We start from the raw sequence: 15,105 nt of genomic DNA, 5'->3' as shown, positions 1-15,105 counted from the left end.
CATTTTGTTGAGTGTGAGGCAAACTCTTCCAAGCATCTTATTGTCTGCTGAGGTTTATATGCCTACATTGTGCTGCTACCAGATGCTGTTTCACCATTTCTGAGAGCTCCCAGAACAAGAGGTACATTTCTATAATTAATAATGGAAAACAATTTCATTTTTAATTTTAATGTTGTCAGAAAAGATCCAGTCTATCATGCTTTGTGAACCAGCTCCTGGCAGTTGCTGAAAAATAGAGAGAAAACTCCAGCTTGCTTTCTTTTCAGTTGATGTACCATGTTACTTGTTATTCTTTAAGCCCTGTTTTCATGCAAGTTCATTAAATAGAATAGGTGAGTGATAGGTACCCTACTGCTTGAAGGCCACTGATTCCCGTGTTTTGGTGTTAGTATTCTGCCACTGTATACTTGCAAGTACTTGAGGAAGAAATAACTACAGTGCAAGTAAACTTGCTGAATTTTCTGATGTTCTCAGTGACTCCTAGGAAACCGGCTTCCAAATTTGCAGTTGCATTTGCATTTGCAGTTGCGGTTACCCTGCCAGGAGAAGGAATACAAAGTTCCAGAGTATCTGGTTCCCGAGATTGTTTGATGCTTTGCTTTTAGCTTCCTGCTGCAAGCTGGAACAACATCGTGTTTTATCTTTGTGGTGTGGCCATCTGCCGTTTGGGTTAGCAGGGAACTCATTTTGGAATTGGGTAATCTGTCTGCTGGTTTGGGACCGTGGGTCAAAAATGGAATATTGTTGAACCAAAGGGAAGCAGAGTACTGAACAAATTAAAACAAAAAGTGTATTTCATCCTTCCAGCTTAGATTCGAACTTAACCTTCATTTTGGTGTGTGTATTGTTATATCTCGGAGGATCAATTAAAATGTGGCAATACTTCCATGGTAAAGATTACTTATACTACAGATTTATACAAGAAGAAAGCTGTCCTGCTTGGAGATCTCACAAGGGAGGAGGACTGTTAGCAAGATTTTAAGCCACCTTGGCACAGCTGTGAGTGTGGATTCCCTGGGCTCTGGGACCCATTAAGCTGTGGGTGATGTGCTCCAGTAGACACCCACACACCCAAAATTTCTGTGGATGCAAGAGGACCCTGTAACACAGAGTAACACAACTCCTGTTGGAGACAAGACAAGGGAATATTTGCATTCCTACCCATATCTAGACACAATACCTTATTCTCAGTCAGCACGTACTTTACGGGTCTGTATCAAAGCTGGTGTTATACCGTGACCTTCAGAGAACAACTTTATAGTGTGTGGCTTTCATAATGTTAAATGGAGTCTGGCTGTAGCTTTGTATGAAGGAGCACTTCAGCTTGGGCAGGAAATGGCAGTCAAGCAGAACAGGGAAAAGTGTCTTTTAATCACCGTGGCACAGGAATAGCCTTGTTGGAATAAGTGCAAACCTGAAGGAAAAATAATGATGGGCAGAGAGAAGCATCATGAAATATCAAAAGCAGTAATTTAGAGAGAACCTTCCAAGGAATTTACATCCGTGGTCAAACCCTCTAGCTCCAGAAGGCAATGAAGGAGTGAGATAAGAGTCATCAAGACTACATGGCTTTAGATAAAAAGTAGCAACCTAGATTTGAAACAAGTGAAGCAGAAGAACAGATAAAATATTTTCAAAGTATCCGTCTAGAATGTGGTGGCTCCATAAATGGAGCTGGATCACCAACACTCTGGCTAGCCTTAGGCCTAGAAATGAGAACTTGCCTGTAGGACAGTTACTGCTGAGAATTAAGGCATTTTTCCTCAAAGCTGATAAAGGTTGAAGGAAGAAAGTGAGTGTTCAGAGCAAAAAGCAGGATTTCATGGTGTGCTCTTGTGACAGGCGTTAATTTATCAAGTGTATTACTGTTTTATATTATGTTGTTAAAACATTTTGTTTCCAATTTGTTATCCACAAGTTAACCTGTCTTGCTGAAAGCATTTTAAAAAATGCTTGTACTTGCCTAATGCTAAAGAAGAGGTGAAACGAGCTGGCAGATAGTGGATGCTCTGTTTTCATGGTGCTAGTGGGACATGTAGCACCTCTGTGGTATTTGTGGCTTGTAGTGAGTGAGTATACAGCTCCAGGCTATGGAGATCCGTGTCACTGTCAAGTTGTGGCATTTGGGCAGAATTTTTTCTAACAGCAATGATATGGTGCTTCTTCTCACTGTGATATGACCCTTATGGTGGTGCTTGAATGGCAGTCTGACAGACCGTAGTCTGTAGTGTTCTTGGGCAAGAGGAGGAATGATGGCATTGTCCCTCTGCCCCTTCATCCAAGTCATTGATAAACAAATTAGACAATACTGGGCCCTGTCTCCCTGGGGAGACATCACTAGTGACTAGGCCTCCAACTAGACTCTGTGCCACTGATTGCAACCCTCTAGGATTTGCCATTCAGCCAGTTCTCCATCCGCCTCACTGTCCAATCATCCAGTCCACACTTCCTGAGTTTGCCTATGAGGATGTTATGCTGTTGGCTGGCCTCTAGGAAGGCACCAGTGCCAGCTAAAGCTTTTCTTGTGACTGATATTTCAAAGAGCAATCTCTGGTGTCTAATAAAAGGTACGTCCTCATGATGTAGTTTCTCCCTCAGCAGGGACACTGAGAAGGTAACTCTTCTCTACCAGGATGTTATTTTCATGAAGCCTGTGGGAGCTTAGCAAGTTTCTTACCCCTACTGCACTGTCTGGAACCAGCCAGTAAGTCAAAGAAGTTACTGTGGGTTGGGGAAACAACACAAACTGTTGCAGACCTTTTTCAGTGTGGTTATGTATGTCTTGCTAGTATGTGGAATCAGCCTAAAAAATAATGTTTTGAGAATCCAGAAGTAATTACATGAGTGGTTACTGGGAAATACAGTAGAAATGACAGATAACATCTGCCGGCTAGAAAATGTTGGTTTAGCAACGTTGTCTGTGTTAACTTATTAAGATATCGTGCAGTTTTCCACCATTTTATTCCCCTCTTTGATTTATGCATCTGAATTACCCATTGATTTGTTAGCTTTTGGATGAACTACAGGAAATTTTTTCCCTTTCCAACTAGCAGGGCCAGCAGGCTATCCATGCAGGAAGCACTTCAACAGTCAGACTCTTTCCAAAGAATGGCACAGTCTACTGGATGTTTGGCTGTGCCATTCTGTGAGATGAGCTGTGCAATTCCCATGCACCCTCTGTTACTCTTTCCTTGATGTGTTCCTTGATGAATTCCCCAATTCTCTTAATGAGTTACTGGGTTGGACTGACTATTCTTGTATTTCCTATTGGCCTTTAGGAAAAAAAATGTTCTTAGTATTTTAAATAAATAAATATTTTAAAGTTTATAAACGTGCAAAAAATGGATTTCAGAATGGAAGTAGTTTATATTGTCATAGCGCTGTTAGTTGCATTTATTGGCAGAGAAAGTTCCAACAGAAAATTTGGTTAAAAAATTTACATCAATAAGTAATACCAAATTAAGGGGTTTTGCATTTCTTAATACTGCATCCTTTATGGGGATCAGGAAAAGATACAGCTTTCCCCCCTACTAAATGATTTTGGAAATGACTCACATTCTTGCAGGTTTTGGCAAGCTTTCTTGTCTCACTGTGTGGCTCATCTTCCAGGCAAACTTTGCAACAGTTGCTGCCAAGTCACAGATGAATGCAGAAGTAGCTGGCAGAACCAGATATCCAGAGGTAAAGGACCTCTGTATGTTTTGGCATATTCCTTGACAGCTTCTGGAAGGTCTTCTGCAGATAATGTTTGATATTTCTAGTATTGCCCATGTGTAAAGCATACAGTTATCCTAGTGATAGGAAAAAAACGGGTGGAGAGACAGTATGAAGAGAATTCTCTCTAATATAGGTAAGACACCGAGGAAGTGAATTAAACTTTGCTCTAAATGAAGTTTAACCTGTGCTAATGGTGAAAAATGTCTTAATTCATCCTCAAAGCCAAGGATATCTGTCCCCGAGAAAATGCCTACGAATTAATTACACTGCATTATTTAATGGCTATAAAATTCTCAGTCCCTTTGGTGTCTGTTAACAGGTTCCCCTGTAATTGCAGTGCAGTTTTCTAGGAGAGGAGAAATTGTAATTTTATTGTTTAGCATGTTAATCAGAAGCAAAGTTTGACATGTTCTAAAATAATATTCAGATTGCCAGTGTCAATTCCAGACTGTCAAATAAAGAGATTTTTATTGTTAAAGTAGCCTGACCGTAGACTGCACAGGTGTTTTCAGCAGTAATGAAAAATCTGTCTTAAACAGTCATTGCAGAGAACCTGTGAGTGGCAAAGCTGCACATCCTCTGAAAATTGCTCTAATTGTTGTCCTTCTGTAAAGGATCCTGACTGTGGGAAGCATAGTTTGTAAGCTGACTGTGGGTTCTCCATGTGCATGACAACAGCTGATAATGAGTTTTCTGCTCTGTAGCCCCACCATAGCCCCCAAGTAACCTACTTTCAAACACTGCTAAATTAAACTTTTTCTCCTTTTACTGTCTTCTAAGCAGGTAGTATGATTTGTACGTATTTCTCATCTCTCATTTCTTTGCAAAATTCTTCACTGCCACCATTTTTTTCCCTAGTACTTGTATTTTTGTAGTGTTTATGCACCCAAGGGCTGATAACATCTGCATCTTGGGAGTGAAGGAGATAAGAAACAGAAGGGAATCCTGTATGTCCTCAGACATACAGCCTGGTCACCAAAATTACTCACATTGCAAAAGAGGTTAATTAGATGTTAAAGGCTCTATAGTCTCTTACATTTAGTAAATGACATTAACTTTTCTGCTCTTTTCTGCTTGTGGTTTGTCAGTAGTCACATGTCATTTATCATTATTTGTGTGAATGAGCTGAGGCTCCTTACCATCGGTATTTAATCTCAGCCCATGCTTAACAAAACCAGAATAATGAAATTTCAGATTGAAAAACATCAAGGAATTTTTAGCAAAGCATCAAACTAGGAAGACAAATACTGTCCTGACAGCTACCTTTGCTCTAACCTGAATCAGATCAGCTGTTGTTGTGCTTTGACTGACTCAGATTTAAACAACTTGGTTATTCTAAGTCCCTTGTTGTTGGAAAACACGTTTTTGAACTTGCATATAAAAAATAATTAACTCCACCAATGCACTCAGAAGGGAGGAGAAGAGCTACAGGGGCCTAAGTAACTCTGTTGTGTAAAGCATGGAGTGGCCAACCCTGTCCTGTCCTTTTGAAACAAAATGCTGTATTTGAAGAGAAAAGCTTATGAGTAGTGTGGTTGGCAGGCTGGCTGCCTCCCAAGCTCTCTGGACACAAGCGGGGCCTCCCAGGTGTTGCACAAGGCTCTTGGATTGTATGGATGTGCTCGCTGTTCACTTGTGAGGCTGCAAACACACTGTAACATAAAACTCTGCTCTTGAAGGGTAAATGAAGTGAGAAAATACAATGGCTAAAGCCTTTTCAATGTCAAGAGCTGTCGCTGACTTAGGCAGAGGCACTTTGGCTTTTGTCTTCTTTTTCTTATGCTTTTCATGAGTGAGTGTGCTTGACCACAATGGTAACAGGATCAGAAAAAAGCTCCTGGGGTCTTGCAGGACACCAGCCTGCTCCAGCTGCTATTGTGTGCCAGGCACAAAATTACTCATATGTGTTTAGCATTTTCTAGAAATCCCCTATGTGCTGCCTCTGACCAGAGCAAAGAAATATGGGCTTACCTGTATTATTTTTGTTAATCTTTATCTATCATGACTTTGCTCCTATTACGTCCTGTGAACAAGGAGTCGACTTTAGAAAAGGGAGATGTTCTCATTTCTGTATCCATGTGGAAATGCAGATTTTGAAGGCTGCTATTTGAAAAACTAGAAATACCTAAGTCAAGGCTAACTGTGTTTTTAGTTTGTTTTTTTTTTTCTCCTTAAATTCCAAAATTACTGGTTTATCCCCTCTGCTCAAGAATGCCACAGGACAGATTTATTTAGTAATTTATCTGAGTTTCTAAATTACATGTAGGACATGATGCCATATGCTTTCTCTTAAACTACTAGTTTCTTTTTGCCCTCTTCTCCCCTTTCCATTACATCCGGTGTGGATGTAACACCTGCTTTGTGTGTCTGCTGAATACTTTGTCAATTGGTTTCTACCTAATCAGATCTGATGAAGGGCTTTGTCTCTCTCGTGCCGGAAGATTTGGCTCAGACATTCAAAGCAACTGCACAGGTTATTTGAAGGGTTTGTTTTCTTTCCAGCAGAGATAATCTTTATCGCATTAGATTTTACCAACATTGTCCTTTACAACAAGCAGCATAAAATTAAACCAATACAGAGTTTAAAAAAAATGGCTTAGGTGTTGTGTCTGTTGATTCAGGGGCTATTTATTTATAAATATTTTCAAGATAAATATTCATAGAATATCTTTTTTTTGAGCTGAATATATAATTTAAAGCATACTATGTTAAACCTGGGAGTCAGTAAATTAGACTAATACTATAAAGCTAAAAATATAATACCAGGGAACAGATAGGTGGAATAAATGTGCTGTGTGAATTCTACACACACCTATTATTCTCTTTTTAGCATAGATAATGATAAAGCTGATCTTAATGGTGACCAAGCCATCTGTAAGAACTGATGGCTGGAATTTAAAGCAATACAAATTCCATTTAGGAGTATGATGGGGCTGAAGGGCAAATGGGTGAAGAATCATTCAATAGCCATCTGCATCTTTCATTGTTTGCCTTGACGCTGGCTTCTGGGCACGTGGGAGATGTGATACAAGCCTAAATGGGCCTTCTGATCTAACCTATAGTAGCTGCTTTCATGAATTAAATAAAGTATGATTTTTAAAAAGCTTATGAGTACTGATGAATTGAAAAATGCTCAGTAATATGGTGGGTTTATTCCAAGAGCTTTGCTTTCACATTTATAATGAAATCTGAAACCGGGTCAGTTTTATGCTTACTTTTTTTTTTTGCTTATGTGGAAGCAGATATTTTTCACACATCTGCTTTTTTTTTCAGTGCTAAGTTCTATATGGATCAAATCTTAAGTAACTCAGCAGCAGATTAATATTTTACTGGCTGTGTCTGCACAGTCTGTTGTGTGTTGCTCAGTTCCTGCACTCCCGAGGTTCTGGGTCCTGTGGGCTGCTGTGGGTGAGCTGGTACAGGTTTGCCAGGCTTGTGCTCAGGGTCTGCCGCTGGGGTCACTGGAACCAGAGTGCCACTTATCAGGACAAGGACAAAAGCTGCTTGTCTGTGCCTGCTATGTATTGTGTAGATTCACCCACAGACAGCCAGGAAAAACCTCTGTGTCTGTTTACAAACATTGCAAACAAATCTGGACTTTATTTGCTAAACTCCTTCTGTGCAGCAGAAAACTCTTACTCAATTTATTTATTACCTTTTTCACCACAATATTTACCACCATTGGTTAATAAAATATTAACTGTTAAATCTTTTGTGAAAAGAGCGAAAGTTTTTCTTTCCAGGGAAAGTATTTTTCCCATTTTTGGCCACATGGTATTTAGTGTTCTTCCCTGCCTAGCTGCTGCAATTTCTTGAAAAAACTCAAGCTGTAAATGTTTGCATGAAATGTTGAGCAGAGTGGAATTTCGGAGTTTGGAACTGCATCTAACCTAGATCTAGAGTGATCTAGGCTTCTTTCTCTCCTTCTCTTCATTCCACCTTTCAACAGGCTGTCCTGATCCCTATTGCACCTTTGCATGGGATTACGTGCAATGCAAGAAACAAATTGACAATTTTTAAGGTGTGCATTATTACAGCTGCCAAAGTCTGGAAGCAAGGATAATGTCCTAGACCAAGGGAATATTACAGCATTTGAAATATTTTGGTAATTTTCAAGTTCTAGACTGGTCAGTGACAATAAAATAAAAGGTACAGACTTTTATTTGATTTGAATAAAGGATGTTTGTGAAAGGACCATCAGTTAAACATTCATTTTAATGCAGAACAGATTCATGAACCTATGGCATATTTTATGTGAATAATTCTATGAATTTGTTCAGTGGGAAAGGATTATGAATATAGTACTAGGGGTGCTGCAGTGTTCACAGAATACAGTAGAAACTACTTCTTTTCAACTTTTCCTTCAAAAAGAAAATGCAGTCTCTGTAGTATGGTGTATCTTCATGTTACAAAGCAAGAAGTCAGAAAGACAGAAGAAAATTTTCTCCTTAAGAGTCTTTTCACCACTTTAAGTACCTTTTTACACCTGGTTAAAGAGGTTTTGCTGTCATTGGACTTGCACACACACTCATCCCACTTCAATTTTTTCCTGCCCTCCACCCTGTCAACAGTCATATTTCTGCAGCATAAAGTGTGAAAAAAAAAAAAAGATTTGTGCCTTCTCTTTGCTTTTTTTTTTTTCCCTTCTTTCGTGTTTATACAAAAGCTGAATGAATTTTCAGTGTTCTTGCATACCAGTTTCCTACTCATTAGCTTTTTTCCAATAGCACCCACAGGCCTGCACTGCCTGCACGGACACTGGATTGGCAAAGCGTGCAAGAAAAGATGGTGCCGTCTGAGAAACGGAGGCAAAGAACAGTGGCGTTCTTCACATCAGGCAGACTGATGTCACAGAGCTGAAATTTGAGATAATAAAAATTTATTAATCTTTACTTATTTTTAATTTTTCTTTCTGAATTTTTCTAAAGTGTCAGTGCAGACACAAGTCCTTTCTTGTTGTACACTTGACTTTTTGAAACTCAAATGTTTTTTACTGAACCCTGTCCTCTGCATCTTCCTGCCAGTTACAGACAGTTAGAGTTTGAAGCATATTCTAAAGTCACAGTCAGGTGAGAGGGCAGAGGCTGTTTTAGTTAAATCATTCAGTTGGTCACTGAGGAACTGCTGGTGTGTAGTCATGGAGATGTGTTGGTATAGACACATCTATGCTGTAAGTACACCTATACTGATGGGAAAGGCATTTAGTGTAGAAGTCTACTTCAATCTGATGAAGTGAAATAAGCTGTACTAGGAAACATAATTTTACCAGTGTTTCTACCTTTATGTTGCTGTACTGTTTCTTTCCTTTGTACTAAGCAGAGACTGTTTGAGGTACAGAAATGGTCTAACAGTAGATGTTCTGTCATGGTAATAAATTTGCTGTGGTTCAGCTGATGTCAGAAGTAAGCAAGAGTGAAGCTGAGTTTAAACAAAACTTGTTTCACATATTGCTTCCTCCAAAAGGGACAAGAGGGTTTAAAGGTGTGGGGCTCCTGTTGACGTAGGTTTTCTCTCTTTCACCAGTGTTAGATGTATGTCTGTAGCCATTTTCTCTAACCAGTTGTTTGCGTTTTAACTGGCTTATCCCCACTCTGCTGTGCTTGCCATTGTGGCAGGGGCACCAGTATGTGCTGCCGGCAGAAGGTTGGTGGCTTGGCTGTGGGTGTCCATGTTCTTACTCATGTAGTGTGAGCTCCAGCTGTCTCCAACTGCTGTGCTGGGAAAAAGTGCTGGAAACTCTTCAGGGAAAAACACAGCCATTGGATGTCCTGCCTAGAGCAAATGTGCAAGAGTCAAATTTGGCACTTGGTCAGTTCACCAGTGGAACAGGCTTGATTTGAGCTGTCTTTGCTGTTTGTTGGTGATGAACGACAAGGGAAAAAAACTGCAATGATATATGACTACAGGAAAAGCCACTGAGAAAATGCTGTCAGTCTGCAAGGAGTGCCTATTTGTTCTTAGAAGTCTGTGCGCAATGTCTTGTAATGTTTTTATGCCTGAATGTACATCTGAGTATACAGTTGTATGATCATCTGCATGACTTTTCTTTTTTTCCTTTCTCACAGTGCATGCCAATTAAAGGCCTTGGATTTGTGCTTGGAGCCTACAAATGTATTTGCAAAGCTGGATTCTATCATCCCAACATCTTCTCAGTGAACAGCTTTCAGAGTAAGTGCCTTTGCTTGAGCTAAAAAAAAAAAAAAAGAAAACAGATCTAGCATTAATAATGCAGGGCTCCTTTTTATCCTCATCTGGGTTATACAGTAAAACCCCAGTGGTTTGCAACTCTCGGATTATATAATCACTTAAGGAGTTCTAGCCCTTTGGTTTGTCATTCACAATACTCTTGAGGATCCTGTAAAACATACCCACTTGAAGAATATTTGATTTGTAAATAAATTTAAAAACATGAAAAGAAGTTGCGCTAAGGGGAAATAGAGATTTCTGGCACCTGTGCTCAAGCAGAAGTATTCTGGAAATTAATCTACTCATTTTCTCTTTGGCCAGAGGAAATGAGAATGCCCTACCCTCTGGCTTTGTGTGGGCTTTAATTGTTTTCATTTTACTTCATTTGCAAAGGAGAATTCAAAGGGAGATGCTGATGAGGTAATAGAGATGGTTCAGGCCTGGAAGTCTGTTTGGCTGTACGATATGGATGACAAACAGCATCCACCTGCCCAGGACACACATTGTATGGTACTTAGAGTGAGTTGTCCACAGCAGGGGAAACAGAACTTGGTTGATTCTCAGCAGGGAAAACAAGATAAACTGCATGCACAAACTTGATGTCTGTACTTTTATCATATGACCAAATTTCTGCACAGATTTTGTGCTGTAATTGTTGTAGTTGTACCAGTAGAGCTTATGCTGCAGTCACAGGTGCAAAGCTGCTGCTTGAAAGTGTAAGAGGGCATCCTTCTCTGCCTCCTGCTTTTGGTTAAATACCATTCCCAGCTTCTTCACACTATTCTTTAGCCAGAGGTTCACGTCATCAACTCTCCTCTGTGAGAGCAGTTTGTATGAGATGCCCAGGGAATGGCAATGAATAACTTTCACCAAGCTTGGATCCGAGACTGTGTGTATTATCTCCTGCCTTGTATGTAAATAGCTCTTCCCGTTCCACTGTAGAAATACCTCTAGTACTATTCAACACTTAACCATGCACATATATATCTGTGAGAGATATCACGTCTCCTGTATATATTTGTAGCCTAAATAGCACAGTTTGTTCAACAGTTTACCTGGTGAGTGGTTGTTTCCCCGTCTCTTTTCATATTGTAAAGTGTCACAGATGGCAGCCTTGTGATAGTGCTGTTTCTCTGGGCTGTGTGAATGTTTTGATGGAGTAAGGAGGATGTTTGGTTCCTCCTGGTGTTCTGGTGGAATTGGGATTTAACTCCTTGAGTGAGCATATTAAAAAAAAATAATTTCTTAGATTTTGTCATACCAAATACCAAAGAACACACGAAAATAATGTACCTAGAGATCACAACAGCATTGATCATCAGGGGTGAGCTTACTTTTATATCATGTATAGGCTTGCTATGTATTAGTCACCTAGGTCTGAACTGCAGTCAGCATCAAGAACATGGTTCCCCTGGAGGGTAATTTGTCTTTAGATGGGAAAAGTAATACCTCAGACAAGTAACCTTTTTTCTTCATTTACTTTAGAAGGAAGAGCCTATATACCTACCTTAGAAAGGATATTTAGCTCCTAACAGAGTGAAATTTGTCTCAAGAAAGTGTTTGCATATCCTGATATTTTAGGGTGTGTAATTACATGATTTGGGGCCAGTTTGAGTTGAGCCTTTGTATCTGTGAGTTTTGAAATAGTAATAAAGAACTGCTTTAATTCATCCAGATGCAGCTCCATCTGCCAAGTTGTATGGATGATTTTGAAAAGTGAACAGTGAGACTGGAAATGACTGAGTAATGAGAAAAACCTGTGGTTCAAAGGAAAGTTGGCCCTGTCAAACAGCTGCATTCTGTAAAAAGAAAAGAGGAAAAAAAAATCCATGATTAAAATGGCTGTAGTATGTATTTGGTGATTCAAAATGATGATAACATAGGAATTCTAGTCACAAATCCTGCAAGCAGTTTTGACAGAAACTGTCTGACCTGAAGATCTCTGTGGAGATAGGTTGGTGAAATCTGATGATAAAAGAGATGAAACTAAAATGTTAATCATTTAGAAAGTATTCCTAGTGGAATAAAATAAAGAGGCAGCAAAGATTTGCAGGTCTTGAGATATAAGAAAGAAGATAGATAGAAAAAATCACCATTATACTTCTCTGGATTTAAAAATTAGATTGAGTGTGTTGTGTCTTGAAATGGGAGCATTTATCAATGATACTGGGATTCTACTTCACAGCAAAATATAGCTAAGTACAGCTGCACATTGTGCCTGAAGTGTCTGACTTTTAAGCAGGGGAAAGGTTTTGCTTTAGGTCCACATTAATGTTTTGGTTTGAGCCTGAAAGATGTCTGTATTAAATGGCTTTTCAGGGATGTTGAATGCTACACAGTTTATTGGTAAGAAGGCTTATAAGATTGCTTTTCTGCCTCTCTGCAAACTCAGCTGTTGCCCTGAATGCCAGGATGCAATGTGGCATAAACAGTGTCCCATGTAGGAAAGATTCTGCAGATCGGTTGCTTTTCTGTCTTAAAGCAGTACGATGTTGCTGCTCCCAGGGAGCTTGCACGTGTTGCAGGTTCCCAAAGAGTGTTTGGGACAGGGGCACAGCTGGAATTTAGGCTGTTCTCTTACTGAATAAGCCAGGTAGGAGGACATTTCCCTCCCATGTCTACATCAGTTCTTCAGAACTGACAGTGCCAAAAATATGTAAAACCTTTCTATTTTTTCTGCATGTGTCAATGAGGACCCTGGATACCAGTGGGGCACGAAGTTATTGAAAAATTTCCAAGGTCTCTTTTGAGGTTGGAAATTGATTTTAGAAAAAAAGCATATTTCACGTGTGCAGGTTGTATTAACCTGTAGGTGCTTGAGTACATGACTATGCACTTTCTCCTAATGGCTCATTTTTAGGTAGCACTATTAGTATAGGTAGAATAGACTAACTGATGACTACTTACATTTTAACATTTCTGGAACACCCTTCTCCAAAGCAGTTCTGTTCTCTGCCTCATGGGATAATCAGGTTTACATTGGAAAATCCTTAGCAGAACCAAGGTGCTTTGTTCAACCTAAAAGTTCGCTCTTTAGCAATGCATTGTCCATATATTGTAGAAATTCTGCTTAGCTCTTGTTGCTTGGATGTGGAACCTGCCTTGTGTAAAAAGGTGCTTGCACCATAGGTGACCCTTTTGTCTGAATACAGGACTGTGCTGTCTCTAACACTGCTATGATCACATAAAAAGTTCCAGGAGGGGTTTTCAGTTCAACTGGAATTCCCATTTGGTTCTTCAGCAGAACTCACACGTGCAGATCTTAGCACATATGGAGGTTGTTAGTGACTTCAGCGATCCCTTTCTGGGCTGAGGCTTATGACCATGGCAGATTACGAGGTTTTGATGCTAGCAGGTCGAGTTATCCCACTGGGTTCCTGCAGCATCGCTGAAGCAAGTGGAGTTGTTCCTCATTTACACTATTACAGAACAGGAGCAGTTCTGCTCAGTGCTCAGTGTGCACTGTGCTCTCTGTGTTCATCTGCTGAGTTCTGACTGGAGTGTGAGATGATTTGGTTTGGGACAGTAGCAGTTCCTGCCCTGGATCTTGGCAGCCTGTGGTGCCATTCTTAGTTTGCAGGAAGATCTCAGCTGGCAATATCGCAGCTGCTGAGGCATCCCTTGCGTGGCAAAGTGTCCTTAGGAGAACTGAAGCTGATGAAGAGTTGCCCTCAGGAGACCATTTCAAAAGCAGATGGGCCAATCCAACAGAAAAATAAGCTGGGATAGAAGAGGGAAGAACTAGGAAAAAAATATGGTAGAGTGGATATAGCTGAAGCATTTAAGCTTGTTGTTTTATTGTATTGTACTTCATATTAGTTTGTGTTCCTATTCCTACTTTTCATCAATTCTTTGTTCTTTTCTTCTTCCTTTTAACGCTTTTTATTTTTTGGTTACTGCATTTTTTTTCTGTTCTTTTTTCCTTTAGAACGGTACTTTTTTTACACCTTCCTCATTCTCAGTTTTAACTCCCTGCAACACAGTGTTTCTTCTGTCTCATTTGTGTCCATGCTAAAAACTCTGCAGCCTTATGTAGAGCAGAATTGACTTCTTGTCCATCTACCTTACAAGTGTCTAGAATCTTTTGTCATCTTTTGAGGAAGAAAAACTGATTTTCTTCATTGGAGGAGATGTGTAATCCCAAAGAACTGCTGAGACAGGAGAAGGCACAATGAAATCTCTAGTGGTGCTGTTAGAGGCAGTAATGTCATGCTTGGCTGGGACTGTCTGTGGTTTGAATTGATGTTCCATTGACTTTGGTGAGTGGACAGGACCAGAAATAAAGGGCAGAAATGTTCAACTATGCAGTGGGCATCAGTGCCCTGAGTCAGGGCAAGGGTGTGATTGGGCAAACAAGCTCCCAGTCAGTGGTAAATAAAATGGACATTCTTTCCCAAGAACTTCTTTTAGAGGGTCTGAAAAATGTTATTTCTTTTTGTCAAGGAGGAAAAAACCTAAAAATATGCAGGTTGTTAATAAATAGTTCCTTATCACATTGTGGAAAACGTCAGCTAAATCAAATTTTTTTAATCTTTGTTATATTACCTATAAAACAAAGAATTGTTTCCAAGTCAAAAAATATTCACAGAAAAATCATTTGTATCTGGCAGTGCAGACAGTGAAGATTTGTATTGATAATCTTCCTTTGTGTACAATAGACAACATGACACCAGACAAAGCTAAATGAAGGCTTACTGTTGTGTTATGAAGTCATATCTGTGGGATGTTTATTGCAACATGCAACTGTTTATTGGCTGTTATCCCTGTATATATTCATATACACATGAAGAAACTCCCACGTGTGATTCAGACAAGAAAATCCTTGATAAAATGGATTATAATGTATTTGCAATGACTTTCAAGGTTGAACATTTCAGGAATAAAGTAAGTATATCAAGTTTAGGACCATGCAAAATTATCAAGACATATTCATATAATATTTGTGACTAGTAGTCTCATAACTGTAGGTTTTAATGCTGCAAATAATTTATTCAGTTGACACCATAAAATATATTAACAAATGACTCGTGGCTCAGGAATGTGAGATTTTAAAGAGATTAAATAATCTTTTTGGAGGTGGGCTAATTGAAGGGCAACTCTTTAAGAAACAATAAAGTAACAGGTGTGTGGTGGAAAGGCAGGTTGATAAGTGCAAATGTTGAGGAAATGAAGTGGAAAACTTGGACAGTAGGTAATGCACTC

The 15,105-nt window shown here is 39.5% G+C and overlaps 1 protein-coding gene across 1 annotated transcript in view; it reads left to right on the top strand.

Moving 5' to 3' along the window:
• The window catches only part of GPR158 (G protein-coupled receptor 158), a 193,621-nt gene that overhangs the window by 69,338 nt on the left and 109,178 nt on the right, over positions 1-15,105 (top strand). The window contains exon 3 of the mRNA XM_027695650.1: positions 9,783-9,885. Coding sequence (XP_027551451.1) covers positions 9,783-9,885 — 103 coding nt within the window. The remainder of the gene's footprint in view (positions 1-9,782; positions 9,886-15,105) is intronic.

Source organism: Neopelma chrysocephalum, unplaced genomic scaffold, assembly GCF_003984885.1.
Source record: "Neopelma chrysocephalum unplaced genomic scaffold, ASM398488v2 Primary Assembly neopelma1_102, whole genome shotgun sequence".
Classification (NCBI taxonomy): Eukaryota; Metazoa; Chordata; class Aves; order Passeriformes; family Pipridae; genus Neopelma; species Neopelma chrysocephalum.
Note: the sequence above shows the minus strand (reverse complement) of the source record. Positions and strands in the feature narration are given on the sequence as shown.